This window comes from Fonsecaea erecta, assembly GCF_001651985.1.
Source record: "Fonsecaea erecta strain CBS 125763 chromosome Unknown Scaff3, whole genome shotgun sequence".
NCBI lineage: Eukaryota > Fungi > Ascomycota > Eurotiomycetes > Chaetothyriales > Herpotrichiellaceae > Fonsecaea > Fonsecaea erecta.
Window position 1 is genome coordinate 3,791,512 of NW_017387246.1, and position 26,773 is coordinate 3,818,284.

Below are 26,773 nucleotides of genomic sequence, written 5' to 3' on the forward strand. Positions count from 1 at the left end.
TAGCAAGATGAGTGGAAAGCGGGTAGTTTAACTGCATTTCATTTTTGAGCGTTCGGCCTACGCCGGCTCCAGTGTTGATTGTTTGTAAAGCTCACACTTTCATCTTCGCTCGTGTCTCTCGTGTGCCAGCTCTGCATCCCACCCGTTTAAAGGCCCATGTTGGCCATATTGCGCTCTAGCTGCGCAGCCTCCCTGCTCGCCTCCTTCGACTCCTTGGAGTCTTTCTTTCCCAAGCGCATCATCTGGCTCAGCTTGGTCTTGACGCCTTTCCCGGCCGCATTGCTGGCGCCGGTGGATTCATCTGGAACCACCTTGCCTCCCTTGAGGGTCACCAGCTTGACCTCTCCAGGCTTGACAACCCTGGCGATCATGGGTTGTGGGCGTGGCTTGGGCTTCGGCCCGCTGACTTTGACGACCGATCGCATGTCGTCGGGCAGGTAGAAGCCGGTGTCGACGCATTGGCCGAGGAAGTTGAGCTCGACGAGTTTCTTGGGGTCGAACCAGCGGAAGAACGGGCCAGCGTCGACGGCGAAGTTCATCAGGGTGAGATGGCTGATGGGGAGGTAGCGCATATTTTCGACGGGAAGGGTTTCAACCACGTCGATCTGGGCCTGCTTCATGGCTTGCTGGTCGAGGTACTCGCCGTCGCCGAATTCTGGGTGCAGGATGCCTTTGCCGTGAGAGCCGAGATATTCACTGTCGACTTGTCGTTCAGCGGAGCCGTCATAGGACCATGTCTCATCGATTTTGAGGTACTTGTGCTTGGATTCTTCATACATTTCAGGTTCGAGTGCCATTTCAAGGCGGAGCTTGGTGAGGTTCTTGTTCACCCAGCAGGTAGCCCAGATGATCGGTTGGTAGGATCTCATCATGCCGTTCAACTGAAGGTAGTGGAGGTTGTGGAAGGTTTGTAGAGGTTTGAGGTCTCTGAACGGGAAATCCCCCTTGGAGTCGCCGTCGCTGTTCTCTTCCTCTTCATCATCATCGTCGTTGATTTCGTCCAACTTGATCGGCCAGAACAGGTCAAGATTGAGGATAGGGCGATCTTTGTCCAGATGGCGCCAGAGCTGAGGACGGAAATTGACGATGGGCTTGTCAAACCCGCCGACGTCGACGCTATCACCTGGTGAGTCCATGGTAGATGATATGGAGAAAAGTTGACATACAGAAGATTGGCCAGATTGGAATCAGCCTCAGTTTTGAAAGAGTTTTTTGAGAGCTTGCGGCCATGCTGCCGTACCCCAGGTGAAGACGCGGTGTTAGCGTGTTTTTTTCCTGGAGATTCTGCCACTTTGTCGAAGAGTGAATGTGGGCTTCTGGTCACCACTGAGACAAACGGGGTGTTGCTTGGAGTGAATTCCTTTGTCTGATTGTCCTTGGCTGTGTTTGTCATTGTCCCAGGCGGTGGAAGCTCTTTCATCACATCTCCTCGACCTGGGCCTCTATACGATGTAGGAGGAGCATCCGTTGAGTAGGGAGAGGGCAGTGGTCGTGAGAAGTTGGGGGTGCGTGCAGAGGAAGGAGCCATGATGGGCGAAGCAACAAACAACAACGACCACAGAGAAAGACTCCACGGGTTTGACGCATGAAAGAGTGAGAAAGAGAGACAGAGAGGGTGAGTTGTACTAACATGATTTGAAGTCTTGAGCAATATGGAGGAGCGTTGAACATCTCAATGCGATCGCTGGGGAGCGTTGCCCTGCGAAGCGCGCAACAGAGCGACGTCTGCTCAAGCATCATTTTCAACGACCGACAAAGCTGTCATGACCATCCTGAACGGCGGGACGAGTCTCCTTCTCTTTCAGTGTGATTAATGCCTCCATTCTGTTCACATCCTCCTCTGAAGTTGAGCCGTTGACCTGACGCGTCGGGACAGCAATAGCCGAAGCTCCCCATGGCTTATCCGTTCATCACACTATCAAGGGACCAGATGTGGCCAGACAGGTTCTTACAATACCTCTCGTCCCAAACACTTATCCACAGACAGTGTGTCCTGGTGGGAAGCAAGTTTGCACATCATGGTCAGAGGAATGAGGTGCTTGGAGCTGGCACGAAGGTTTACAGCGATTGATCTAATCTCTTGGCATCTATTCAGTGACGCGCTTCGCGGATTTTCCATCCATCCCGTAACTGCTTGTTCCTTGCCAGCAGTAATTTTGAGGAGGGCTCGTCTTGATTCAGACAAATTGATAATGCTCTCACGAGGGACGGAGGGCCTTGATCCGCAGCTGCAGCCATGGCTCCCATCCGTCGCTACCTGCGGATCAGCAAACACTCCGTGCTTGAGTGCCGCATCTTTCTCGAGAACCCTGCGGATGAATCAAGATGGCTTCTGAACGAGAAAGACCCCGCCCTTCCACGGATCTTTGAAGCTGTCAAACCCTACGTGCTACCGAAACTACGGGAAGAGAATGAGCGGGCACGAGGTAAGGGCAAAAAGAAGAAGAGCGTCAAAGACGTGGTTCAACAAGGTGATTGATCACACTGTTCCCAACGAGCATGACCATTCCTGACAGGCGCCTCTAGATGACTTTGATGTCTCCATCTTCCTTACTGAGATCCGGACTCGCCACTGTCTTCTCGTCAAGAAAAAGACATTCAAGCAAATAGGCCCAATCAAAAGCAACAATGGCAACAAACTGACTAGAGCCGACCATGACGCCGTGATGGTTCAGGATGAGAGTGACGAAGAGAACATCAATCTCCACGACATCCCAGCTGCCGTAGAGGAGGATGAGAGTCACCTTGACATTGGAGGGGAGGACGACGATAAGAAAAAGCTCGGATTCAATACCACATACGATGGATTCATCATCTGGGGCTGGGTGCTGTGCCTCTTTGTTGAGCGCAAAGGCGGACCTAGCAAGAAAACTCCTGGGATCTCAGGCAGTTCGCAGGCACTCATGCAAGACTGGATCCAATCAACTCAGGATCAAAAGGACGATGGTTTGTGACACTCGACATGGAGCAAGACACGGAGATTGATTCGCCGCACTCACAATGGCAGTTCTTGCAGAGCCCCCGAGGGCCATGGCGCCAACTTGGGGCAGCCACGTGGGAAAATGGGTTGAAGGATAGCTCCAGGAGAGACATGACCCCCCCGGAGCCTCTGTTTCTATACTTGTGCAACCGAGCCGGCCCCTAGCTCGAATGGTGCATTTGTTCGAAGCAACCAACTTCAGTCGGTGCCGCTGGACTTGGTTGCTGTAAACCCATATTCGATGCAGATAGCCCAGGCCTGCGGGACCTCGCGGCTCAACGAACAGTTTGTTAAACAAGTGTTGCCTGGAATCAGAGGAAGGCGACAACACACACAGTTGATGTCTCTCGGGGAAATCGAACGCCTGAGTTCCTTGTTCCAGAAGTACTCCAACGATGTCGCATCGACCAACGCCAAGTGTGACCCGAGCAGTCTGGGGCTATTTTGTGGTTCAGGTTCCACCAGACTGCAGGTCGTGGCGCTTATTCACGCAATTTCCACGTGGTTGTGGCTGCCCCTTTTTCTCTCCTGGAACTTGAACCCTGCATGATGCATGACCGGGGGCGTTACCTTTGTATCAAGGTGGGCGGCCAGACCCGTTCCATCTCATCCCAGGTCGCACATATACGAGAAGGTAGCGCAAATGAGACACGAGGGGGGGAGAGGGGATCACGATGCAGGTTTGAGTGCAGGATGCAGCGGATGCAACGGTCTCCCGCCAGCCTCATTGTCCAATTGTCGCAGGCAGAAGCTGATGGGTATCAGGGACAAGGTATGTACACGTTCTACAGGGACCAAGACAAGACCGTAAGTTGCTCACACACGGGTACCAAGCACAAAAACTCCGTTGGTCTAGCTGGCCAGTATACTACTTTTAGATATATACGACGCAGTCATCTGTGCTTATTAACTGCCGCACATGCTGTTACCACGTACGTGGTTGACAAGCGGGATGACCCGGCAGCTCTTTTGATCCTGTTGCAGTCAGTTCTTGAAGTCGCAATAATAGTCCAGCTGAACAGTGTCCACTGTCGAGTACTCGGTACATAGGCGCCGGTCGCAAAAGCAACGGTAACAATAACTAGGGAGATTGCCGCGGGGCTTGGGCACCCTCGTCTGATCCCAAGTAGCGCCACGATGCTAGCCACGAAACGGCAGCTGCATGGAATCCAATGCGAGATTCGAGAAGCGAGCAACATACAGCCAGCCACCAAATCTCTAATGTAGCACGTGTGGATAGCTTCCCCGTGCTTGGAGCTGCCACGGACATTTGCAGAGGGCGTCCACGGCGCATCGGAGGCGTTCGGAAATACTAAGGGTGCGAAATGGCAGCAAAGTACTCGGTACCTCGTACAGTATCCTGGGTACATTTTGGCAAGCCGAGACGGGCTTGGGCACCAGAGCATTTGCAAGACTGCAACCCACTCCGAGGAGAAGAGACAAGACGAGCGAGACAGGAACGTCACTGCGCATAGACTTCTGGTGACACGGCGATACGGTGGCCGACACACTTTTGATGCACTCCATGGTTCTGGTTCTGTGGGCTCCGATGGCCATCGTGACGAAATAGATGGCGACGCAAGCACCGCAAACACAAAGAAACTTTTGAACCACATCATCCATGCTGAAGAAGGAGAAGAAGAAGAATGGAGAAGATGAAAAACCTTCTGGCCAGGTTGCCACACTCAGGAGTAAGCATGAAACACACTACTCCCTACAAACTTTGCCCGCCCTGAGCTACAGTGTAGGCAGTGTATGTCAAAACTCGGGGGGTGGCAAAATAACTGCCTCATTGCCTGCAGGGGTAAAGAGAAGGATCTTCAGGAACCCGCTGACCACCACCGCCACCACCATCACCCACCATCCAAAAACTCCTTGAGCGATACGCAGTCCGGACGGTTAGAGCTCGAAGCTCGTTGACGATCTGAATATCATCACATCATCCCCAGCCTCCTTTGAAACAGACCGTTGAAGGAGATGGCCACGAGGAGGAGCCCTATGACTGCATAATCGACACTGGACACGGTCGTATATGGAGCTTGCAGAATGGATTCTCGCTTGCGAATAATCGTTCTCGGTGCTCACTGCCTCATCCACGTAGGGTACCGTAGGGCACCTAATCCACAAAAACTACGGATAGAATACGCAGCGTATGTCCCCTGTGGTGACCGGTGAGCTGGTTACATCCAATCCAGGCGCGCGCTTGGCCACGATTTGAAACATGTCCTCCGCGTGACAGGTCCCTAACCGAGCGAACATCCCCCAAAAAGACCAGCATCGATCATTTTTCATAGTACGAACGGCTGCAAGCTGAGCATGGAAAAGGAAGTTGCCGGAAGAGCGCAGCGATGGGTTTGTCCTTGCAGGAAACCGTGCCTTGGCCGGCGAATCAGACCATGGGAACGAGCCTCCCTATCCGACGAGGGCCGCACTCAGCATCCTTCAGCCAGAAGCAAGGGCGGACACATCAATTGCGTCCCATCTTACAGGTACAAAGCGGCATAACTAAACCGTAAGGCAAGGTTTCTACTGGTCACGGGGTCGAGCGCTGACCAGACGACTCGTATGCTTTGGGGAGCATGCGAATCCGGATTTCTTGATGGAGGTACGGAAACCGCCATTTGTGGCACAATCAGAGTGGACATCTACACCATCATGCATCATGGCATACGTTGAGGGCCACGTTGCCGTCTGCCCGCCAATGAGCACGGTGCTGCCAACAAGGTGAAACCGGAAGTTGGGAGTTCCCAACAACAGTGCGCTCAGCTTCTGTGCATTACTCGTACTCGGGCCAAAGGGCAACTCGGCACAGGAGGACCACCCACACCGCTGAAGAGCAGTGCCAGCTGCTCAGAAGCAGAACAATCCCTTCCCGTTCGGGATATAGTTACGGGTCGACCATGTCTCTCTTTGCCGAAACTTTGGCCTGCTCCCGAGTCGTACACCGCTTTCCGCTCTTCTCTGGAAGCAAGGCACAAAGTGGAACGGGGCAAATGATGATTATTATTAAACAAAGGGATCATCGAATGCTGGGGAGCAACGCCGTCGCAGCCGGCTTCTCTGCGTGGGCAAGGAGAAAATGGGTCACACAATCTGCTTGGTGATTTCCGGGCAAACAACCAAGCGGAGACAGCGACAACAATCTCCCCCTCTCCTTGCGAGGCGCGCCCGAGAAACCCCAGGCTGTTCCGGTCAGCTGGGACCTTGTCTTTGTCAGTGTGCGCGCCTGAGGGACTTAGCGCCTTGGCCTAGTCAGGAAATCTGGAGGGGCCTTTATACGTCTAAGCCGCTTCTGGAGAGTGGAAGCCAGGGGCTTCAAGGGGGGAGCGGCGTCTCCTGAGGAGTCTCGAAATCTTGCTGTGTCAACGAGGGCATGCCACCACACCGGCAAGCCTCAAGCGGGCTCCACCACCAAGGTAGCCCATCACACAGCCAAGGAGTCGCCAAAAACTTGCATGGATTGACTCTGGGTCAGCGTCACCATTTCTGGAACAATTTTTCGGTGCAGCCGGGGTGAGGCTGCCTCGGATCAGCAAATAAATACCTGACTCGTATCCTGCTTCTTCCCAGAAAGCATCTCTTCAGACAAGTCACCGTCCTCTGCTCCTCCCTCTGAAACTCAGAGACTTGAAACAGCAAGCCGGCAAACATTCCAAAGAGCTTCTCATCACTACCAGAGACAGGGCACAAAGCCTTCCTCGACTATACCGTCGACCTCAACACATAGCTCAGCCGTCACAATGCCTGCCGGATCAAAATATCCTCCCTGCCCGGGTCCTCCTCCCAACAGACCTCTTCCAGCAATCCCCAAGAAGCTTGCTGCATGAGCCACTGTTCTCCTCAGCACAGTGTCGCATTCAGCATGACCGGCTTTCCACAGGACACACGGTTTCGACCATGACTCTCCCTGACCTTCGCCCTTGAGCCACCCGGCATGCGTCCACATACCAGGCAGCCACATGACCTGCATTACGGACCTCATCTAACTAATGCATTACAACTGGCGTTCTCCACCTTTTGAGGAGTTCAGCAACAGATTTGTCTTACAAACCACGGAGATCCTCCCATGTGGGAAGCTCTTGGCACTGTTGCATTCGCGCATACAAAGAAAGAGGCCATGCATGTACCGATGTGCTGGCAACTCCACTGGTCACAAGCACAACACTCTTGCAGCAGCAGCAGCAGCTAGGCTACTATGCGCGCGCCCACATTCTACCACATTTCCAACTCGGGCAACATCCAACCACTAGGGATCTCTGGCCTTCCGTGCAGATACGAGGAGTCTCGAGGTCCTTTCAACCACCACTAGCACCCCTAATCAACGTCGCCGAACTTCTGACCCCTTCTTTACACACCACTTTTGCGCCCGATTATTTCAGCCTCGTTTCAATACTTTCATCCCCATCACCAGACGTCCACATTTGGATCTGCCTGTCCGTCAGAACGACTCTGTTCACCACTTTCTTCTTCCTCACAACAACCAACATGTACCAACACACAATACACCCACCCACCCAGTTTGCCATACCTGTACCAATAGTGGATACCCCAACTTGACACATTCGTTTGCGGAGGGAAGAGAGTCTCTCGCTTTGCCTTGCTGAGTCGCCCAGTCGGGACCAGCGACACAGGCCTTTGTACGTTACTTGAGAGTGGACAAATAATGAGACCCATGATGATGAGTTTTGGGAAGGGACCGACCCGGTCACACAGCGAAGGACCATTTCCTTACCAGCTAGCGTTTGCGAGTCTCTAATGGATAATACTTTTTATTCTCTCAACCTATTCTGTTTCTGGTTTTGCCCATGTTTGTTCGGGTTGTGTAGGCCCAGTATCGCCCGCATCATCCCACCGGAAAATGCCCCAAGCTTTCCACGAAGCTGCATCGTGGTGATTTCCTATACCTGCGTCTTGACCCAGGGAGACAACGCCGTGCGACCTGCGGTCATATTAGGCAGCATCGCGTCTTACCTGCATGGCCAGCAGCGAACGTGCAGCAGGTTGGGGGAGCTGGAACCAGCTGTTCGATTGGGTAGAGCGGACTTTGCATCCGCAAGCAGCCGCCAGGAACGAACGGCATGGGTTCGGTGTGTCTTCTGACCTGTGACCTGGTCCCTGGTCTTGGGGACTAGGAAAGGGTGGCAGGCAGTACGGCAGTCTGGTGCAGAGCTTCACCCCGCCTTTGGGACTCGGAAATAGAAACATGCTTGAACCGAGGAGACACAAATGGTGTTGAAGATGACGGCGTGCATTGGCCTGCAAGATAGACACGGACCTCGTATCTTTTCCCGTTTTGATCTGCACCGTTGCATGTTCTTCCCTTTCTCTTTCTTTGTCCCCCTTTTCCCCCTGTGTGGTCATTATCTCTCTCATCACCCCCGTGGACTCCTCTTCGTGGATCTCGACGGCATCATCGGATGGGGAGAGGTGGATAACTGGATGGCACGCTGGCTGATGGCTGATTCCTGATCGAGGGATTGAGCAATAGTGTGGAAAGGCCCGTCCTCTGGTTGGACTAAGCTGATCTGTTATCCTCCGCTAGGAGCAGTCGACTAATAGACAAGAAGAAGGAGTCCGCCGCAACGGGCCCATTCTTGCCAGGTGCCCACCAGTGCTAGGAGAGCCCATGACGAAATCGCATCCCCCCAACCACCTCGATTCTCTGGGCTGGCCCGAGATTACCGTTGAGCGCCCGTCCACTGACACCATCGTTTGCGCCGCCTACAGAAAACTGGGAATGCCCATTGAATGCCATTCCCCCACAACCCAACAGCGGCCGTGGGCCATGGCCACTGCCACTGCTGTCATCGCATCGCAGCTGCAGCTCTGCCCGCGATCCCTCCATTCGCATTGGCGGCCCAGCTGCCCACTCTGATCGATGACCATATCTTGATCTAGTTTTTTTCCTTTTCCTTGTTGCTGCTCGTGCTTCCCATAGACCTGCTCCTTATCTGCAGGTTGTTGTTTGTTGTCGTTCGTTGGGCGTCCTCGAGAGGTTGAAGACGAGGTCGGTGGTGACTGTGCGCTGTCATATACTAACTACTATACCTTCACTCCGCCATGTCCGCTCGTTCTCTGCCCGTCTTTGGCGCACTCTTCCTCACACTCACTGCAGCTCAAAACACAGTCTCCCTCGCTATCACCGCCCAGCCCACCTCAGGCGCCTCCGGAATCATCAGTCCTTCGTTTGCCGGCTTCGGGATCGAGTCCTCCAATCTCTTCTCCTTCACGGGCGGCAGCAACGAGAACCAACTCACCAAGAACTTGTTGGAGAATTTGGCAAACTACACAGGTACTCCGCCGCACCTGCGCATTGGAGGCAATACTCAGGACTATTTCGTCTACGATGCCGATCAAGATGACTATGCGTGGGAGTCCAATCCTCACTCGATTGGACAGGGCGCCTATGCCAGCGATTCGATGATCATTGGCCCCAAGTTCTTCGAGGTGATCAATCGCTTCCCTAGCAATACACCCATTACCTTTGGCTTGAACCTGGCCTACTCGGAATCCGACTATATCGAGCAGATCACCACCATGGCGAAACAAGCCGTCACTCGATTGGTTGACGTCAACCTGGTGTCGTTTGAGATTGGCAATGAGCCTGATCTGTATCTGCAGAATGGTTTCCGGACAGGCAATTGGGGTGGGCAGGTGTACACTCAAGAGTGGCTGGACCGAGCAGGTGCTATCTGGGAACAAGTCCTGCGGCCGAACAACCTCCCCAGCAATTTCTTTGAGCCGGGGGCCACTGCTTCAACCATTGGGACGTCTTTCGAGATCCAGGACTTGGATGAGTTTGGCATCACTGTCAAGGCCAATGGGTCGTCGAAACCGTATATTGCCAGCTGGAACCAGCATGATTATTACTATTACATTGGAGTGTCGACCTATCCACTGACAGCCTACGATTTTATGACCCTGTCCACGACCAACGACCAGTTCGCTGCGTGGGTATCACAGATCCAGCAAGCACAGGCCACGGATTATCCGTATGCTCTACGAGAGATGGGCGTGGTTGGACCGATTGGCTTGAGCGACATTACCGACGTCTTTGGAGCTGCACTGTGGTCCCTCAATTTCTTCCTCTATGCCGCCACCCTCAATATCTCTTCGGTGCAGATGCATATGACCGACAACAGCAACGCTAGTGCCTGGCAGCCAATCCCGTATTATGGCAATCAACCATTTGTGCGACCCAACTACTATGCATTCGCGGCATTTGACCAAACCATCGGACCGACCTGCCAGGCCCAGGTCGGCGGGTATATCATTCAGAACCCTCCCGCGGCATATGGCGGCCGAATCGCGGCCTACTCGGTCTATCAGGCCGGCACCCTGGCTTCGATCGTCCTGATCAACTCGAATCCGGCCAACGTGTCGGAACCGAACAAGCCGAGCCTCACCTGGGACTTGTCCCTGCCAAAGCAGTTTGCTGGACAGGAACTGTACTTGGCTTATCTCACCAACGACGGAGCGGATGCCAAGCACGGTACGACGTGGAACGGCATCAGCTACGAGAAGAGCGGCAATGGTACACCAACCCGAGTGAACAACACGGTCGAAAGAGTCAAAATTGGCAGTGACGGCAGCGCCAGCATCGTGGTTCGGGATTCCCAAGCTGTCATTGCCAACATTGGGTCTCCGGTCGGCCAGCGAAAGCCCAACGCCAGTGCCTGCTCCAAGCTTGCAGCCAGCATGCCCGATGCTAGCCCTGTCACGAGCCCCGTGGGTACAAGCGCACCTGCTCCAACATCTACTTCTGACAGCTCCGCCTCATCGAGCCATTCAGATAGTTCCGCCCAGTCGAACGCCGCATCGACAACAGGCAGCAGTTCACGTGCGAGCACCACGAGTGGAGTTGCGGGCCTTTCTACGATGATGTTAACGACAATGGCTTCCGTGATGCTGACTGGAGTCTATCTTCTCTGCATATGATGTTGATGTAGCTTTTATGTGTGCATGTGTTGGGAACTTATGGAGGTAGACGGCGTGTATGGGTCTACGGTAATTATTGAAAGAGTTATGATGAAAGATATTTGCACCAGCCACAGGAGTCAGGTAACGGGCCGAATGCTGTCAATGAGCGTGGATAATGCGAGTTGGTTCGAGTGCCAGCAGAGCGAGCCAGAGGTCATTTGGATACAACAGTTGTGTGACCGAAGCTAGAATATCTACTTGATAAATCTAATCCATAATGATGATGGTACTTGTACTTATGCATGAGAGAGTCTTGGGCTCACTCAGAGGAAATCCCATTTGTGATGGAGACTTCTGCCCGGTGCTGACTGGCGGCCGCGCGGACTGACGAACTGACGGACTGACGTATGTACGGAGTAATATGTACCTCGTAACATGTGTTGCATTTACACGCCGACACGTGCATACACTTACTTACTTGCACACAGGCCTCCTCAAGACGCTTTTCGGGAGCTTGTTTGCTTGCTTGCTTGCTTGCTTGCTTTTTCGGCAGTGTGCGCCCTCGCTCTCTCCCTCTCCCTAGCCCTTCTCCCACCGAAGACGATTCCCCTCTGCCACCATGGAGGTTTCCAGCCCCCGTCGACCTCACTACCAACTCGGCGCCCTCTCCGGCTTCATCCCCCTCAATGAAGAGCCCAGCGCCATGTCGACGCGTGGACAGCGCCTCCCGAGCCTGATCCAGAACCGTTCCACCACGTCCCTACTCACCCTACAGCGCCGATCGACCACCCGGAGGGGCTCATTCGCAAGCCACCGGTCCGACGAAGATGAAGAGCACGGTTTTCACGAAAGCTTCGACGCACCAGCCGCAGGTCGGTGGCGGCCCAGCACGCCCTCGGAGACAGACCCGCGGCGCATGAGCATGGGACCCGAGCTCCTCATGACGCCGCAGATCCGCAGCATGCGGCTGATCGGGCAGAGCAACCCCCGGTACCACTGGCACCAGTACTTCAAGACCGAGGAGGAGCTGAAGAAGATGAGGAAGCCCATCCGCAAATACTACGAGCGGAACAACTTTTTGATCACACAATACATATACATCGACAAGTTGCTGGACTCGTCGCTGCCGCATAATCTCATCCAAGAGTACGGTCACCCGCGGTCAAGCGAAACGATGAATACCATTTGTGAGGAACCGCCTTCGGGCAACGTGACCCCCGTGACGGGACCGAATGCCACCAGCTCGCCCATCGAGACCAAGTTGAAGCGGACGCCGAAAAACTTGTACAAACTTCCCAGTGAAGAGACAGCTCTGTTGGGAGACGGCGTGGACGCGCACTATGATGCAACTCTCCCGGACATCAGTTTTGACGACATGGACGAGGGCGTAGACTCGAACGAGCCGATCGTGACGCTGGCAATCTACATCAACCTCGCCGCCAACATCATCTTGCTGGCGGGAAAAATCGTGGTGACTGTCCTGACCTCGTCGCTTTCGGTGCTCGCGTCACTGGTCGACGCGGCGTTGGACTTTCTGTCGACCGCCATCGTCTGGACGACCACCAAACTCATCTCGAGACAGGATCAATACGCTTATCCCATTGGCCGACGACGATTGGAGCCGGTGGGCGTTCTCGTGTTTAGTGTCATCATGATTACTTCGTTCTTCCAAGTGGCCTTGGAATGTTTCAACCGGCTGATTTCGGGAGACCACACCGTCGTGGAGCTGGGTATTCCTGCGATTGCCATCATGCTGAGCACCGTCGCCATCAAAGGTTTTTGTTGGTTTTGGTGTCGATTGGTGAAAAACAGTTCTGTGCAAGCCCTGGCTCAAGATGCGGCCACGGACGTCGTCTTCAACGTCTTCTCCATCATTTTCCCCCTTGTGGGCTTTTACTGCGAGATCTGGTGGCTTGACGCTTTGGGTGGTTTGTTCTTGTCCTTTTACGTCATCTTCAACTGGACGAGAACCAGCGTCGAGCATGTTCGAAACCTGTGCGGTGTTTCCGCCACCGCGGACCAGCGCAATGTACTGTTGTATCTCGCGATGCGCTTTGCCAAACCGATCCGCTACATTCAGGGATTGCAAGCATACCACACGGGCGACAAGCTCAATGTGGAGGTCGACATTGTCCTCGATGAGAACATGAGTTTGAGAGACAGCCATGACCTGAGCGAGAGTCTGCAGTATGTACTCGAGAGCGTGCCGGCGGTGGATCGCGCGTTTGTGCACGCCGACTACGCAGACTGGAACTTGCCCAGTCATATGAATCAGCAGGGTTGACGAGATTAGTGGGAATGGGCGATCAGACGTGTTTGTATAGTACGTGAAGGAAGGAGCAGGCAGGCGGGATACAATGGTTTCAACAGGCCTGAGTTTAAGAGGTGGTTATTACCAGACGATTTACGTTATGGACTGTTGTTGTCGATGTTGGGATGGGCAAAATGTGTATGGATGTGTGTCTGTACAGATGGTCGGTCAGCTGTGGGTTCAATCTGTACTATACTATGATACCATGTCCTTGTGAGGAGGGACGACGCTACTTCGGGATACTTACAGTAATACCACTTTCCAACTTCGAGCTCCGCAGAGGCAGAGGACTCTCGAACAAACATGGAACTTCATCCAAGACCGTCGTACTTGGTCACCGCGCGGCATTCCCAGAATCAGCAGCGCGAAGGAACCTCCATCCCGGCAGGGCAACATGTCTCGGTTTTTATCTCTATTTTCTTTTCCGGCACCTACAGTACATTACGTGTGCTACCACCCGAGTACAACATCTCCATCTCCATCTCCATCTCCATCTCCCCTCCGTCAACGGTGCCATGGTGGTGGGTGGGCCTAAAGGCTCTTTGCCGTGCCAGCGCGACCTAGGTTCCGACAGGGGTGTTCACGACTCGTGGCACCAGGGAGCTGCGCAGAGGTTCTTGGGTTGGATTCATTATGCCTGTTGATCTACAGGAGCTGGTAATCGTGTTTGCGACCATGGAGCCACGTCGTTAGGAGCTATGTAACATGATATACAGTGGTCCATATAGCCGAGAGACCCACCCGCACCCCTTTTCTGGTCGAGCCTTGTCTCGCAATGCCGGTGTGCTTTCTTTACATATCAGCGACCCCTCTCTAATATTGCACCAGCACTCCTTTACTCCGCTTCACCTTCATTACGGGCTTCTCTATGTCCTCTACACTCTCTCGGCGCCCCATATGGGATACCATGGAACTCAAGGGTGACTGTTGACCTCACTGGGGGCTTCCCCAGGTGGGAGGGTGAGTATGGGGACAATCGAAATCTTTCGACGAAAGAGCCCGTTTCGAGGGATCTGCTGAATACACGTTCCCTCTCTTGTACAGGTATCGAAGAGACAGCTTTTATTCTCACAGCGAAAAGGCAGGCAGATTGCCTCGTGTGCATGACGGTGTCCCCAGGCACCACGTTCATCTTCATTTGTTACGTCCAGTCGAATCCCAGAGTTTTCCTCGAATTGAGTCGACTTAGGGAACCTCGTCCCCCGGACTGGACTGGACTCATCTACGCAGCTGTCATCCGGTCTAGAGGCAGTCCGTGCGCATAGTCACATGTGTCATTGACAGACGCAGCGTGTATATTGCCTCGCGGAAGGGCTTCGCTCAAGCTGGGTGGGTGGTGGAGAGACTAAGATGCTCAAATTTTGAGTGGGTAACCGCCCACGCACGGACCCTTTCTCGTGACATCGAGTCTCAGGAGTAGTCGGATGGAAGCCCTCTGGACAAGCTTTTGGGAGTTGTAATCGCCTTCTAGATCACATACGGCACAAAGTCCCTGGTGGGCGAAATCGCGTTTCGACTCCCCCTCGGGCTGCAGATGGTGTCCGCGACCCTCCTGAGCGTCGGGATACATATCTTCCCCTACCCTCCTCGATGGCTGGCGCCGGTCAACCGATCAAGCCAAAGTCTCGCAAGTCTGGCGAAATTCCGACGCTTGATCCCGGACGACAGCCGAGTTCAAACCGCGGAATCCTGGCCGAAGCCTCAGCACGTCTTGCAGGAGAAGAAGCACCCCGGCGCCGACAGGGTCAAGCTGGAGATCCTGTCCTGGATGGAACTCTTCACGAAGATGTGGCATCGTATTGTCGTCGGTGCAGGCGTATGCTTCTTCCAGCAATTCTCTGGCATCGATGCTTTCATATTTTACGCGCCCACTTTGTTCGAGTCTGTCGGCCAATCGTCAGAGATGGCCTTGATCCTCTCGGGCGTCGTCAACATCTTGCAACTGGTCGCCGTGTTTATCTGCTTCAGTTCCATCGACTTGATCGGGCGACGGCCCATAGCCAGGGTCGGCGGCTTTGGAAGCGCAGCTTGCTACCCTGTCATCGCCATCCTCTCCGGACTGTGCGAGAAAGACTGGTCCGCAAACAACGCCGCCGGGTGGGCATGTGTGGCGATGGTCTTTGCCTTCATCCTCGTCTACGGGATCTCATCCTCGCCTCTGGGCTGGACGCTGCCACCGGAGGTGTTTCCGACATCGTGTCGGTCAAAGGGAGTTGCGCGGGCCGTTGCGGCCAACTGGCTCTCGAATTTCACCATGGGTATTGCCATGCCTGCCATGTTGCAGTCAATCAGGTAAGGCACATACATATTCTTCGCGTCTTTCTGCTTCATGGCCGGCATCTGAGCTTACTTCCTCGTCCCGAAAACCATGGGCAAGACCTTGGAGGAGATGGACGAGGACTTTTGGTGATCACGCAGCTGGCGAAGAGGTCGAGGTCCTGCAAGCTTCTGTCATGCACACCCATATGTGCAGCTCTGCCCAGGGCAAGGAGATATGATTTCGTTCGTTCGACCGTCCGGACTCCAAGTGTAGAACCATGGACTTTGATATGGTCTGGTTAAAGATATTAAGCGGCCATCGACTTGGACGGCTGACAATACCCTGTCTCTGCTGTTTTCTTCAAGTATATAGCAAAATGCACCCAATTACTGGCTTAATGGCCACTGATTAGCATGCTGCTTCTATCATTGTAGAAAGGACCTGAAACATCAGCCGCTTAGAGGAGTGAGATCTTGACTGGAAACGAGCCTTTCATCCCTGTCACCATATTGTGAGCTTGAAAGCATCTCATTTGCTGTACCCCTTCGATCCCGTGGTTTGCAAGAAAAGAACAGAATCAAATCCACATCACCATAAATTTGGTTCAGGCCATAGTCCAGACCTGGCAGTCTTGTCGAAGAGAGTATTATCCATGTTGTTGAGGTACCGGGCTGTTTCTCCCAGAGATGTCACTTCGAGTGGCTCAAGGCTGTGGCAACAGATCGCAAATACACCTCAACAAGCGCCCAATATATCCATTTTGGGCTACAACCGGAGAAGACTATCGGTTTGACAGGTTACTACATGTCTCGCTCCAACATGGGATCAACAAAACTAGATGAGAAGATGACCTTGAATATACCAAACTGCGCGATCTGGATTCTAGGTCCCGATCGGTATGGGAAGACCATGTAGAACAGATTGCACACCTGGATCGTCCTGACCCCGAAGTCGTCGGCTATACCACGTACGATGTCGGCGTATAGCCTATATATCGGGGAGTCTCCACAGGCTTCGGGATTCTATTCGCGAGACTCCACAATCGGATGTCCAAGACTTTACCTTCCTCACGGGGAAGTGCAAAATGAGATCTATCATTATCGTTGCTGTCATTTGCCCTTGTCTATTTCACATCCGGTGTCGCCATCGAAAGCCATCTTTGCGTCCAATGACCAAAGTCGAGACTCCTAGAGAGAAAGACAGAACCATGGGGTCCATTGGAGTCGACAGTGTTGAGAAAACTCTCTTGAATGGCACCAGCTCCCCGGTGAGAAAGCTGAACGTCGGCGTGGTGGGCATCGGCCGCATGGGACGTCGACATGCCATGAACATTCTCTGGCGCGTCCCGAGGGCGAAATTGCTTTGCGCATGTTCCCCAGCCCAACCAGATCTCATCTGGGCTGAGGAACATCTCGTCCCGCACGGGGTTCAGGTCTATCCAACTTTTGAAGAAATGATCCAGACACCTGGCTTAGATGCCGTGATCATAGCTTCGGCCACAGAATTGCATTTGGAACACACCACGGCATCCCTGGATCGAGGTATTCACGTGCTGTGTGAGAAGCCGGTCTGCACATCGGTTGCTGAGGTAAATGCTACTCGCATATGCACCTCGTCAATGGGTAGAAAAGCTCACAGAACCTTGTAGCTGCGTCTACTTCTAGAGAGGGTCGAGGCGAAACCTCAGACGAAACTCATGGTAGCATTCGTTCGGAGATTCGACGAGAACTACCAGGACGCATACGCAAAGATTCAAGAAAGCAGAATCGGAAAACCTATCATTATCAGATCTCAAGGCTGCGAAAAGCTTGACACGAGCGCGGCGTTCAAGCAGTATCTCAAGGCATCTGGTGGGATATTCCTCGACAGCATCATCCATGACATCGACTTGTCCCTGTTCTTGTTTGGGTTGGACCCGCGGCCAAAGTCTGTGTCGGCTTCAGGCGTAGCTGCTGTACACACTGAGCTGGCTGAAGACGGCGATGCCGATAACGCTGTCGGAATCTGTGAATTCTGGGACGGAAAGATCGCGTACTTTTACAATTCCAGGACAGCAGCTCACGGGTACGACAACGCGACCGAAGTGTTTGGCACGGCGGGTAAGCTCTCGATCAACATGACACCGAGACGAAACCGAGTAGAGCTGTGCGATGCCGACGGATTCGTCAAGGTTGAGCCTACACCGGGGTGGTATGATCGATATGAAGCTGCATTTGTCACCGAGGCTAGATCTTGGGTTGACGCTCTGATGGATGGCGAGCCCATGCCAATTCCCTTGCAGGACGCGTTGACTTCGCTAACCATAGCAGAGGCTCTCCAGGAGAGTCTCAAAAGTGGCCAGAAAGTGGCGTTCGATGAAAAAGGCCAACGCATGGAGGTTGCTGCTGCATGAGGCATTCTCCGTGCTCACACAGATAGACTGTATGTGAAATACCTCAAACACCCTCAACCAAGCGTGTCAGTGATTCAAAGTCGTCGTCTCAGCTGGTACCTTGGTATGCCCATAACCAGTTATGCCATTTTTCTGGGTGTAGAAGAAAATCTATATTGGTGTTTGTCTTGGTTCAAATGACACCGATGTGGAATTGATTATCCGGTAAGAAACCCAGAACAGATACCCATGGCCCCAGCGTCTATGTGTCTCAATTCGAATGGAGGCCCAACCGCGTTGACACGACATTAGACACGACATTTTCAGCGTCACGTTCGAAATATTACTAGCCTGCCATCGTTGACAGCTGTCGATGCAAGGCGGAGAAAGGGGCGTTCCACACCCCTGGACGAGGTCCAGCGTAAAAAGGTAGCGCGAGATTGTCGGGAGGGAGAGGGAGCTGAAGGGAAAGACAACAGAAGCCGAGAAGGAACGGACACCGCGTGTTCCTTCGACCAAGCAATTCGGCAAAACATGCTTTTCCTGACCTTGCAATACAGAGTCGTGAAATTATCATTCACCATCCCAATGCATCCACCAACCATTGGAGCTTTGACACAACCTATCCGTCCTCCATGCAAATGAAAGCACAAGGAAATGGGCAAGCATGGCCACCAAGGCTTTCCACATTCGTAAATGTGTCAATGAAAACTCCAGTAATGCAGTTGCAATAATGGGATAGACGACTATCGCATTCATGCCGAGTGATAGGCAAGGTTGGAGAGTGCTGAATAGTTTTACACCGAGTATGACGAGACGGGTGGACGGAGAGGTAATGGGTGCGTTGAGGAAGGCAGAGATTCGATCGAGGAATAGAAGAAGAGCTGGCCGATCAAGCTGTTGTGCAGGTTCCAGAAGAAGCTGTTGTCGGACTGGCGACGGAGCGGGAGACTTTTGTAAAGGCGAGGACGGAAGAGACGATGACGCCCGGTTGGCTCGCAGAACCATCGTGCTTTTGAGCCTGAGGTTGCCGGACTCTCGCCGAGCCGACGTGGAAGCTTTGTGTGTGCGTTGCTCACGGTCTGCTTCGCTGCCGCTCGTGTAGCCGTGGTCGCTGATGGTTGCTTCGGAACTTTTCGGCTCTTGAGATAGAGATCTCGTGGGCCGGAAGAATGATCTCTTGGGCCTGGCACCCATATCATGACCTGGCCTTCCTTGTGGAGAGTTTCCCTTTTGTGGTGTGTCCAACTTCTGGATCCGTCGGCCCGGCGTCAACTCCTCAGGCTCCATGGAGTTTCGCCTCCGCGCAGCAGGTATATCGTCAAGTCTACCTGACGAAACGACCTGAAGGACATCATCTGCGCTTGGCCGCTCGTCCGGGTTCAAGGACAGGAGTCGCTTGAGAAAGGAGTACAGCGCGGGTGGTAGCTCAGGACGCAATTTGCGCTGATCGTCAAATCCTCCCCAGTTAGTAATTTCTTCTCTCAATTCATCTATGTCTTCGCGCTCTTCATGGAGAACATTTGCCGAAGTGTAGGGAAGGTTTGCAAAGCAGAGGAAATGGAGAATCATGCCCAAGGAGAAGATGTCAGACTTTGACGTAAAGTTTTCGAAAGGTCCACCGGGGGAGATGCGTCGAAGCACTTCGGGCGCGCAGTAGGAGATTGTCCCTGTAGCACCGGTGGATTTTCGCGTAGCATATTCGTACTGGACTTCGCCGAAGTCGCTGACCAGGACTCTAGTTTCGCCGCCGACCGTGTGCAAGAGGCAGTTGCTCGGTTTCAAGTCTCGATGAATGAAGCCGTTGTGATGCAGATGTCTCAATCCAGAGGTGACATCTTTGAAAAAGTTGTAGATTTCGTCGAAATGTAACTTTTTGGGTTCATTGGCCCGCCGAGGGAGGTCTGATTCTCCCCTCGACTTTCGACGAATTCGTTCTTTCAGTTCCTGCGTCGTCGTGGATGCCTGCGCCGAGCCGAGGACATAGTTCTGCATATCTCCTCCGTTGCAGTATTGCTGCAGAATGAACGCGCAGGGTACGCTTGGGCCAAAAGTGCTGATCTGGAAGTCTTCCAACCAAACGTGGCGGTAGGAGACAAGGTTTTGGTGCGACAGAGTCTGCAAGAGCTGAACCTCCACGAGGACCTTCTCTAACCATGCATGGTCGTCTCCAATAGGGACACGCTTGCAAGCGAAATGGCCGAGGGTCACGCCATCGAGGACGTGTTTGACCAGAAGCACAACGCCTCGGCCGCCTCTGCCGAGCTCTCTTTCTTCAACGAAGAACTTCTCGAAGTAGTTGGGCGAAAAGGCCGTCTCTGAGATGCCATGAGTCTGACTGGCAGGCACCGGAGCGCTGGCAATGAACTCTGCATTTGGAGGCGGAGACACAGCGGCCGAGGAAGGATGAAGCCGGGAGCGGACCGGTTGGGCGATGCGGCGTCTCGGAGAGGGCGGTGCTGATGTTTCGTTGGAGCCAGGAAGACTTCGGGCGAGCATTTCAAAGTAACCCTCGGTGATGAAGCTGGGTTGGTCTTCCATTGGAGTTGATCCGGGATCGTGAGTGCTCGAGGATCCAGGTCTATGCCAAGGTCGACCACACGTTGGACAGTCGGAGGAGTGTCGCTCTACATCTTGGTTTCGATGAAATGGAACGAGTTGGTTCGTTCTCGGGTCACGGTAAACCACGGTGTCTGCGTGACGGCTAGTCTCATCAGTTCACTGTGCGTGTGTCTGCTATAACTGGGGATGGACACTTACAGCACAATCTCGCGGTTGTTGTCGTAGGGGATGATGGACAGAGTTGGAATGTTATCTACATTGCCGTCCTCCATCTTCGAGGTCGGTCAACAGTGACTGGGAGAAGATGCAGGAGCATTTGAAAGAGGTTCTGTTGAGTTCTGAGTAGCAGGTGCGACTTGCGGTGGCACTGGTGGCCGTCGTCGTTCCTGATTTGTGAGAGGATGGTGCGGTGGTTGGACGGAGCGGTCGAGTCAGGCGAAGCAGGCCACATCAAGCCGCAGGATGACTTCTCGGGTGCCTGAAGGGAACCATCTCCCACAGATTCATGGAAAGTAGTCACATATGGCGATCCATGTTTACCCAGACGTGTATTCTCTGCTCTTCGCGATGTTCATAGCGTGACAGGCGTTGGAATGTGGCGGAAATAATAAATTGGAGGCGGACGATCACGATGGAAATTCAAAGTCAAATGACGGTGGCAATTTGAGGCCTCACCACGCCTCACTAGGCCTCACTCCCTCCACAAATGCCCCCAAGAACACCACCAATCCACCCCCAGTCCATATATGCTTCATGCCTGCAGCCGCAGAGTACAAGTACAGTTCGTTTCCTTCATCCAGAATATGACTGGACCCATTACATTACGATGCTATAGCTTCAACTGTGTCCTGGCCTTGGGAAGACCGGCACGGTGTCTACATTATTCACGTCAAAGCCCAAGAGTGTGCCCTGGTTGCTATGCTGCCACCCCTGACCCGTCTGTTGATTGACAAACGCGCTCTGCCTGAATGGATTCGTGCTCCCAGTCACATTGGTTGCCACTGCATTTCCGGGGGTCGTCGGTCGGTTCTTTGCGAAGGGGTTGGTGCCTGTTCTTTGAGGTTGGAGCGCCGGCGGCGGTGATGAGAGGAAGGATGGGTTGGACGGGAAGGCTTGATCAGGGGAGACGGGAGAGAAGGTGGCCTGGTCGTGAGTGGCGCCTGCCGAATGGTCGTTGTTGGGGAGAGCTCCAGTGTTCTGCTTGGCGAATGGGTTGGTCGACGACCGGGCCGGACCTGGAGGACTGACGGGGGAGAACTGGGTGCTTCCAGTGTTCAGTGTGGACTGCCGAAATGGATTGGTGGATGTTGGCTGTGGTTGTATCGGAGAAGGCTGGACTGGTGAAAAGGCTTGTGACTGGAAGTTTGCCACGCCGTTCTGAGGAATCGGTGAAAGCTGCGTCGAAAACTGAAATCCGCCCACCGGTTGAATTTGCTGTGGTGGTTGAGGCCCATATCCACCGAACCCGGCGCCTGTGAAATCTGTCTGCAGAGGCTGCGGCTGAGCTTGGGGTTGCGGTAGAGCCTGGCTCTGGAATGTGGGCTGTTGCTGCAGAAAGGGGTTGTAACCCGTCTGTTGAGGCACTGGTGCTGGCTGATATCCCTGAACTTGTGGTACTCCTTGCTGAAATTGAGGCTGCGAGTTGAAATTGGCCTGGTCCATCGTCTGCTGATTGTGCTCGATCGATTCGAAGAAGTCGATCAGATCGGGTGCTGGTGCCTTGGGCGCCGATTGGAACGGTTGTGGGTTGACTGCAACGGACGTCGTTGTAATTTCTTTTGTTGCCGTCTTGTCGAACGGATTGGCTGATGGCGCGGAGGAAACTGGCTTGCCTGTCCTTTTTGCTTCTTGCTGTGCCAAGTATTGTCTTCGATTCAATTCAAAGTCGGGATCCTGGAGATATTCCTCCAAAGCATGGGTCAGTGTTGTTGGTGCGTGTTTTATTGTTGGGACTTCCAGGCGAGTTGACATCTCGTACTGTCTGGCGACACCGAGATACTGTACCACCTTCTCAGTCTGAACTCCGAATGTCTTGTAGATTCGCAAGGCCCGTTCGGCGTCAACACGGGACATTTCGAAGTAATGTTCTATGTCTGAGTTAGCTATGGGCCCCTCTATCTCACCTAATTACCGTACCTAGAACATTGATAGTCCCCTCGTTCATCACCTTGAACAGCTCCAGCAAGTCCAGGGTCAAAAGACGAAAAGCCGTCAGTGAGATCTCGTTGTCTGGGTCATGATTGCCTAGTAACTGCAAGAGTGAGCCCAGATGGAAGCTGGTATCGGTTGCCACAACTCACCTCGCACCGCAGCAACGCTTGTATCTGAGCCTGCACAATCTCAGTTTGTCTCAATAGCCCTTTTTCGACGGTCAGTCTGCGCATCTTTCCCGCTCCTGACTTGACGAAGTCCGTCTTGGTGTCACGGAACGCTCGAACTCTTTCCATCAAGTAGTCTGCATAATTTCGGATGTTGAGGCCTTGAGTCTGAACTATTCGGTTGTCAGTGTCCAGCCTCCTGGTGGTATTTCACCTGGTTTTTCTCCGCGTACCGTCCGTGAAGTTGCTCATTGCCAATCTCTTGGGCGACTCGGATATGTACCTCAAAGTGACCTCGGGCTGGCCTTCTCTTATCATTAGATGCACCACAATCAACGCCTTGAAGACAATCGTCCATGTCGAGTCCCTCAGTCGAAGCTGGAGTGTCCGGAAGACTTCGGCGACACCTGATTCCCCCCCATTTGTGGCAGATAATATGGGCTCGATGTACTTGGCCTTGGGCGCAGCCAACTAGCATTCCGTCAGCTCTGATCAAGCGGTCTGCGCACCATCCTGACCTTGATTTTCGTAGCGCCCTTTACAATCTTCTCCATGGTGATTTGTCCGACAGAGTGGTGTTCGAGCTCGCTCGAGGGAGATGAAGGCGGCGGCAATTGGTCAAAGACGAAAGCAGTTTCCGAGTTGTCCGCTTCAGCCGGTTGAAGTCAAGACAGGGCGAGGTCAGGTCGGGCGAAGAATTATACTAGACAGCTTGCCATGCTTTCACAGTAACATAGTGCACAGAGTGGGCAGAACAGGATCACACAGCCACAAACAGACCAGGCTGCTCGGGGTCGGACTGCGTTGGTTCGTCGCTGTAAAGGCCAGCCGGCGCAGGCGCACTAAACAGACAGGCGGAGGACAATGGTTACTGAAACGAGGCACAGGCAGGGAAACACTCGGAGGGACGACGTAGGAGGAGTAGAAGAAGCAGGCGACAAGTTCCCGGTGTATCTACCATGCCCCTATCACCGGAACGCCATGAAATTGGAATCCTGTGAGATGGTGTTGCGGGCTGGATATTATTATGGCGCCCAAGCCACTCGACCTGGATGACGGCGCACCTTGTACCTGCCACGCTGCCACCTGCTGTCGGGCGTTGCCCCAAGCTCCGTGGCTCCCCTGCCATTTCTTGGCAGCCACATCATCGGAGGCGCCGCTCACGTGAAGCTCTACGACACACCACGCTGCTCTTATGAAGCCATTGTCGGCGCCTCGTCCTCTTCCTCAACTTGGAACTATTTCACCTTGACTCTGGTTCACTCTTGGGTGGACGCCTGCCTGTTCGCCCTGATTCTTTCCATTCCATAAAGACCAGCTACACCGCTACATGTGCTTTAGGTGATAGTCGCAGTCGCAGCGAAGACCTTGGCGGATCACAGGAGGTCTGCGTCGAGATGATGCCCGTCGGGCGATCGCAGCTCCGAGATAAATACTGGGATATTTGGGCGCTCTAAAGACTTGCCGCTGACAGGACCTGGCAAACCTCGGTGTTTTGAGCCAACCAATGGCATTATTTGAGCGTCATGAAGATGGGGAAACCCTTCTGGAGGATCGAGGCCCTGCGTAAACTCCATTATGGGTAGGTAAACTGACTGACCCAGGAAACCACCAAAATGAGAAACGGATTGAAGAATGGGTAGGATCACCATGGCAAAATGAATGGAACGATGCGAGGATATTTGTTTTTGAGAGTTGAGCTATGAGAACCCAGTTGATACACTTGGTGTTATCGCGCCCATATCACGCCTCAGTGCCCTGTGGCGGTTTTTGCTGATTGAGCAACGCAGTCAGCGGCCCGGCAGGCGCATCATAGCGATCCATATGAATTTCCACCATTCTCAAGCCTGTTCCGTTGGCGAGACTCTCGTGATTTAGCAACGGCTGAAGTTCGCCATACGTCCTTGCAGACGAAGTGAAAGTGTTTTCTGGAGCCCCGAAAAAGCTGGGTGCTTTCAAGTAGCGCCAAGGAGAAATGTCATTGTAACCTTCTTTCATGCCGTGAATACAGCGCTCTATTGTGTAGCCGTCATTGTTGATCAGAAACACTACCACGTTGAGATTGTGTCTAATGATGGTAGCGAGTTCCTGGACAGTCATCTGAAAGCTGCCATCGCCGATGAAGAGAATGGTTCGAGCCGTCGCAAGGCCGTGGTACTTCGACGAAGCGATTAGTTCGCGCTGAGCCAATGCTGCGCCTTGACAGGCCGGTAGCATATACCCAATAGAAAGCCAGGTGATAGGAGTAAAGAGTCTCGTATGCTCGGGGAGGAGCATCTCTCGCACGCCATATCCTGCAGTCCCTGTTTCACCGAAGACAATATCTCCAGGCCGCAGGAATGGTGTAATGAGGCGCCAGACTTTATCTTGCTCTATAGCGGCGTCCGTCGACACTTCTGAAAATGATAAAGGGTGCTCATGAGGGAAGGTCGGGCTGCTCTCGTATTTCTTCAGCCTTTTCAAGTCCAGTTTCTGCAGAAGTTGAGTGAGAAAATAGGCTGGCGAAATGTCGCGATGGAGCATGTCATCAATCTTGATGCCGTCCCAGGTGAAGTAGATGGTGACGGCCGATTTGGGAACGCCGGTCCAATTGTAAGTGTTGGTTGAGCTGAGGTGAGGTCCAAAGTACAAGGCTAGATCCGAGCCATCGATGAAAGCCTTTGAGTTAGCGTCTGCAAAACTGCCGCGATAGATGCCATGAACGTTGGGGAACGTCTCATTGACAAGCCCTTTACCGGACGTTGTGGTGAATGTGGGCCAGATCGTAGAAGACACGAGTTTGTCGATCTGGTCGAGGATGCCCAGCGCTCTGGCCTCTCCGTCCACGAGAATGAGAGGTCGTTCTGCCCCATATATCCGCTCAAGGACTTTGTCTAAGATCACATCATAAGCAGGATTTAGGACAGCTCTTGGGATCGCAATCTCATAAGCGAGGTTTTCTGCGATGACTGATGCTGAAACCATGTCCAGAGGAACTTCAATATAGACTGGTCTGCAGTGCAGAATGCATTGCTCCAGAATTTGATCGATTTGCTGCGGCGCAGTACGGGGATCGAGCAAATTGGTCTGAGCCACAGTGACGTGCGATTGCATCTGCCCAAAGTGCCGGTAGTCCCCGTCCCCCAGGGTATGGTGCACCATCAAACGGGATGCTTGTGTGTTGCGAGGAGGTGTGCCCACGATATGTACGACGGCTGCCCGCTCGGTGAACGCACAGGCAATGGCATTGATCGCCGATAGCTCGCCGACTCCATATGTGGTGACAAGCGCCCCGATGCCTTTGATCCGCGCATACCCATCTGCGGCATATCCGGCGTTGAGTTCGTTGGTGTTGCCTACCCAGAGGAGTCCTGAGGGGACAACAAAGTCCAGCAAGCGAAGATTGTAGTCTCCAGGGATCTGTTCAGTTACAGTTAGCCAGTACCGAGAGAGATGACTGAGGCCAGAGAGCCTCTTAAGGCGTAAACGACTCACTCCATGAACCGCACCGACACCTAGTTGCTTTAGGCGGGTGAACAAATATTCTGCGACTGTTGTAGTTTGAGACATTGCGTCAACGGCAGATCCAGGCGTTAGAGAACGCAGGAGCAGGGCTGTCTCTGACAGATAAATTCTTGAGCACCTAGGGAACCTGACTGGGAGCGATTTAGACACCAGTCCTAGAAGTGACCATAAAAGTTGGGCCCTTCTCTGGGCGCTTCTCCAGAAGAACAAGCGACAATAGTGGTGATGCTAGGTCAATTAGAACCGATCACCTTTTATGGGGGGGAACGCAGGCAGGAAATGTAAGACAACAGCTCAAACCCTGCAGAAATGCCAACTGTCGTCGAGGGTCGTGGAATGTTGTCAGTCATTCGCAGACGGTGGTCAAGAAACCTGCAGTGTTACATTGTATACCACAGTGGAAGGCGTCGCAGGGCGGAGAAGGAAAACTGTCGGAACCGGAGCTACAATTTTTCCGACTTCATAGGACAAGCACCGACACCCGGAGGTCGAGAGTACGCATAGATACTCCCAACATACACATGTGGGAGGATCAGGAGGAATTACA

General features: G+C 53.3%; 9 protein-coding genes across 9 annotated transcripts; 5 read left to right on the forward strand and 4 right to left on the reverse strand.

The window, feature by feature from the left end:
* Positions 1-146: 146 nt before the first annotated feature.
* On the reverse strand, positions 147-1,136 carry AYL99_04625 (hypothetical protein; the record flags this gene model as incomplete). The annotated part of the gene is made up of 1 exon (XM_018836139.1): positions 147-1,136. One exon carries the CDS (start codon positions 1,134-1,136, stop codon positions 147-149), a length of 990 nt encoding a protein of 329 aa, XP_018695789.1.
* A 1,100-nt stretch (positions 1,137-2,236) lies between these two features.
* Positions 2,237-2,954, forward strand: AYL99_04626 (hypothetical protein; the record flags this gene model as incomplete). The annotated part of the gene is made up of 2 exons (XM_018836140.1): positions 2,237-2,471; positions 2,527-2,954. 2 exons carry the CDS (start codon positions 2,237-2,239, stop codon positions 2,952-2,954), a joined length of 663 nt encoding a protein of 220 aa, XP_018695790.1.
* Positions 2,955-9,040: 6,086 nt separating this feature from the next.
* On the forward strand, positions 9,041-10,918 carry AYL99_04627 (hypothetical protein; the record flags this gene model as incomplete). Its single annotated transcript, XM_018836141.1, has 1 exon — positions 9,041-10,918. One exon carries the CDS (start codon positions 9,041-9,043, stop codon positions 10,916-10,918), a length of 1,878 nt encoding a protein of 625 aa, XP_018695791.1.
* Positions 10,919-11,519: 601 nt separating this feature from the next.
* AYL99_04628 (hypothetical protein) lies at positions 11,520-13,184 on the forward strand (the record flags this gene model as incomplete). The annotated part of the gene is made up of 1 exon (XM_018836142.1): positions 11,520-13,184. The coding sequence occupies one exon, from the start codon at positions 11,520-11,522 to the stop codon at positions 13,182-13,184; it is 1,665 nt and encodes a 554-aa protein (XP_018695792.1).
* A 1,561-nt stretch (positions 13,185-14,745) lies between these two features.
* AYL99_04629 (hypothetical protein) lies at positions 14,746-15,507 on the forward strand (the record flags this gene model as incomplete). Its single annotated transcript, XM_018836143.1, has 1 exon — positions 14,746-15,507. One exon carries the CDS (start codon positions 14,746-14,748, stop codon positions 15,505-15,507), a length of 762 nt encoding a protein of 253 aa, XP_018695793.1.
* A 1,171-nt stretch (positions 15,508-16,678) lies between these two features.
* AYL99_04630 (hypothetical protein) lies at positions 16,679-17,863 on the forward strand (the record flags this gene model as incomplete). Its single annotated transcript, XM_018836144.1, has 2 exons — positions 16,679-17,059; positions 17,120-17,863. The coding sequence occupies 2 exons, from the start codon at positions 16,679-16,681 to the stop codon at positions 17,861-17,863; spliced, it is 1,125 nt and encodes a 374-aa protein (XP_018695794.1).
* A 552-nt stretch (positions 17,864-18,415) lies between these two features.
* AYL99_04631 (hypothetical protein) lies at positions 18,416-20,676 on the reverse strand (the record flags this gene model as incomplete). The annotated part of the gene is made up of 2 exons (XM_018836145.1): positions 18,416-20,546; positions 20,603-20,676. The coding sequence occupies 2 exons, from the start codon at positions 20,674-20,676 to the stop codon at positions 18,416-18,418; spliced, it is 2,205 nt and encodes a 734-aa protein (XP_018695795.1).
* Positions 20,677-21,241: 565 nt separating this feature from the next.
* AYL99_04632 (hypothetical protein) lies at positions 21,242-23,276 on the reverse strand (the record flags this gene model as incomplete). The annotated part of the gene is made up of 5 exons (XM_018836146.1): positions 21,242-22,491; positions 22,541-22,655; positions 22,705-22,895; positions 22,956-23,193; positions 23,241-23,276. 5 exons carry the CDS (start codon positions 23,274-23,276, stop codon positions 21,242-21,244), a joined length of 1,830 nt encoding a protein of 609 aa, XP_018695796.1.
* Positions 23,277-24,465: 1,189 nt separating this feature from the next.
* Positions 24,466-26,271, reverse strand: AYL99_04633 (hypothetical protein; the record flags this gene model as incomplete). Its single annotated transcript, XM_018836147.1, has 2 exons — positions 24,466-26,121; positions 26,197-26,271. The coding sequence occupies 2 exons, from the start codon at positions 26,269-26,271 to the stop codon at positions 24,466-24,468; spliced, it is 1,731 nt and encodes a 576-aa protein (XP_018695797.1).
* Between the last annotated feature and the right edge of the window lie 502 nt (positions 26,272-26,773).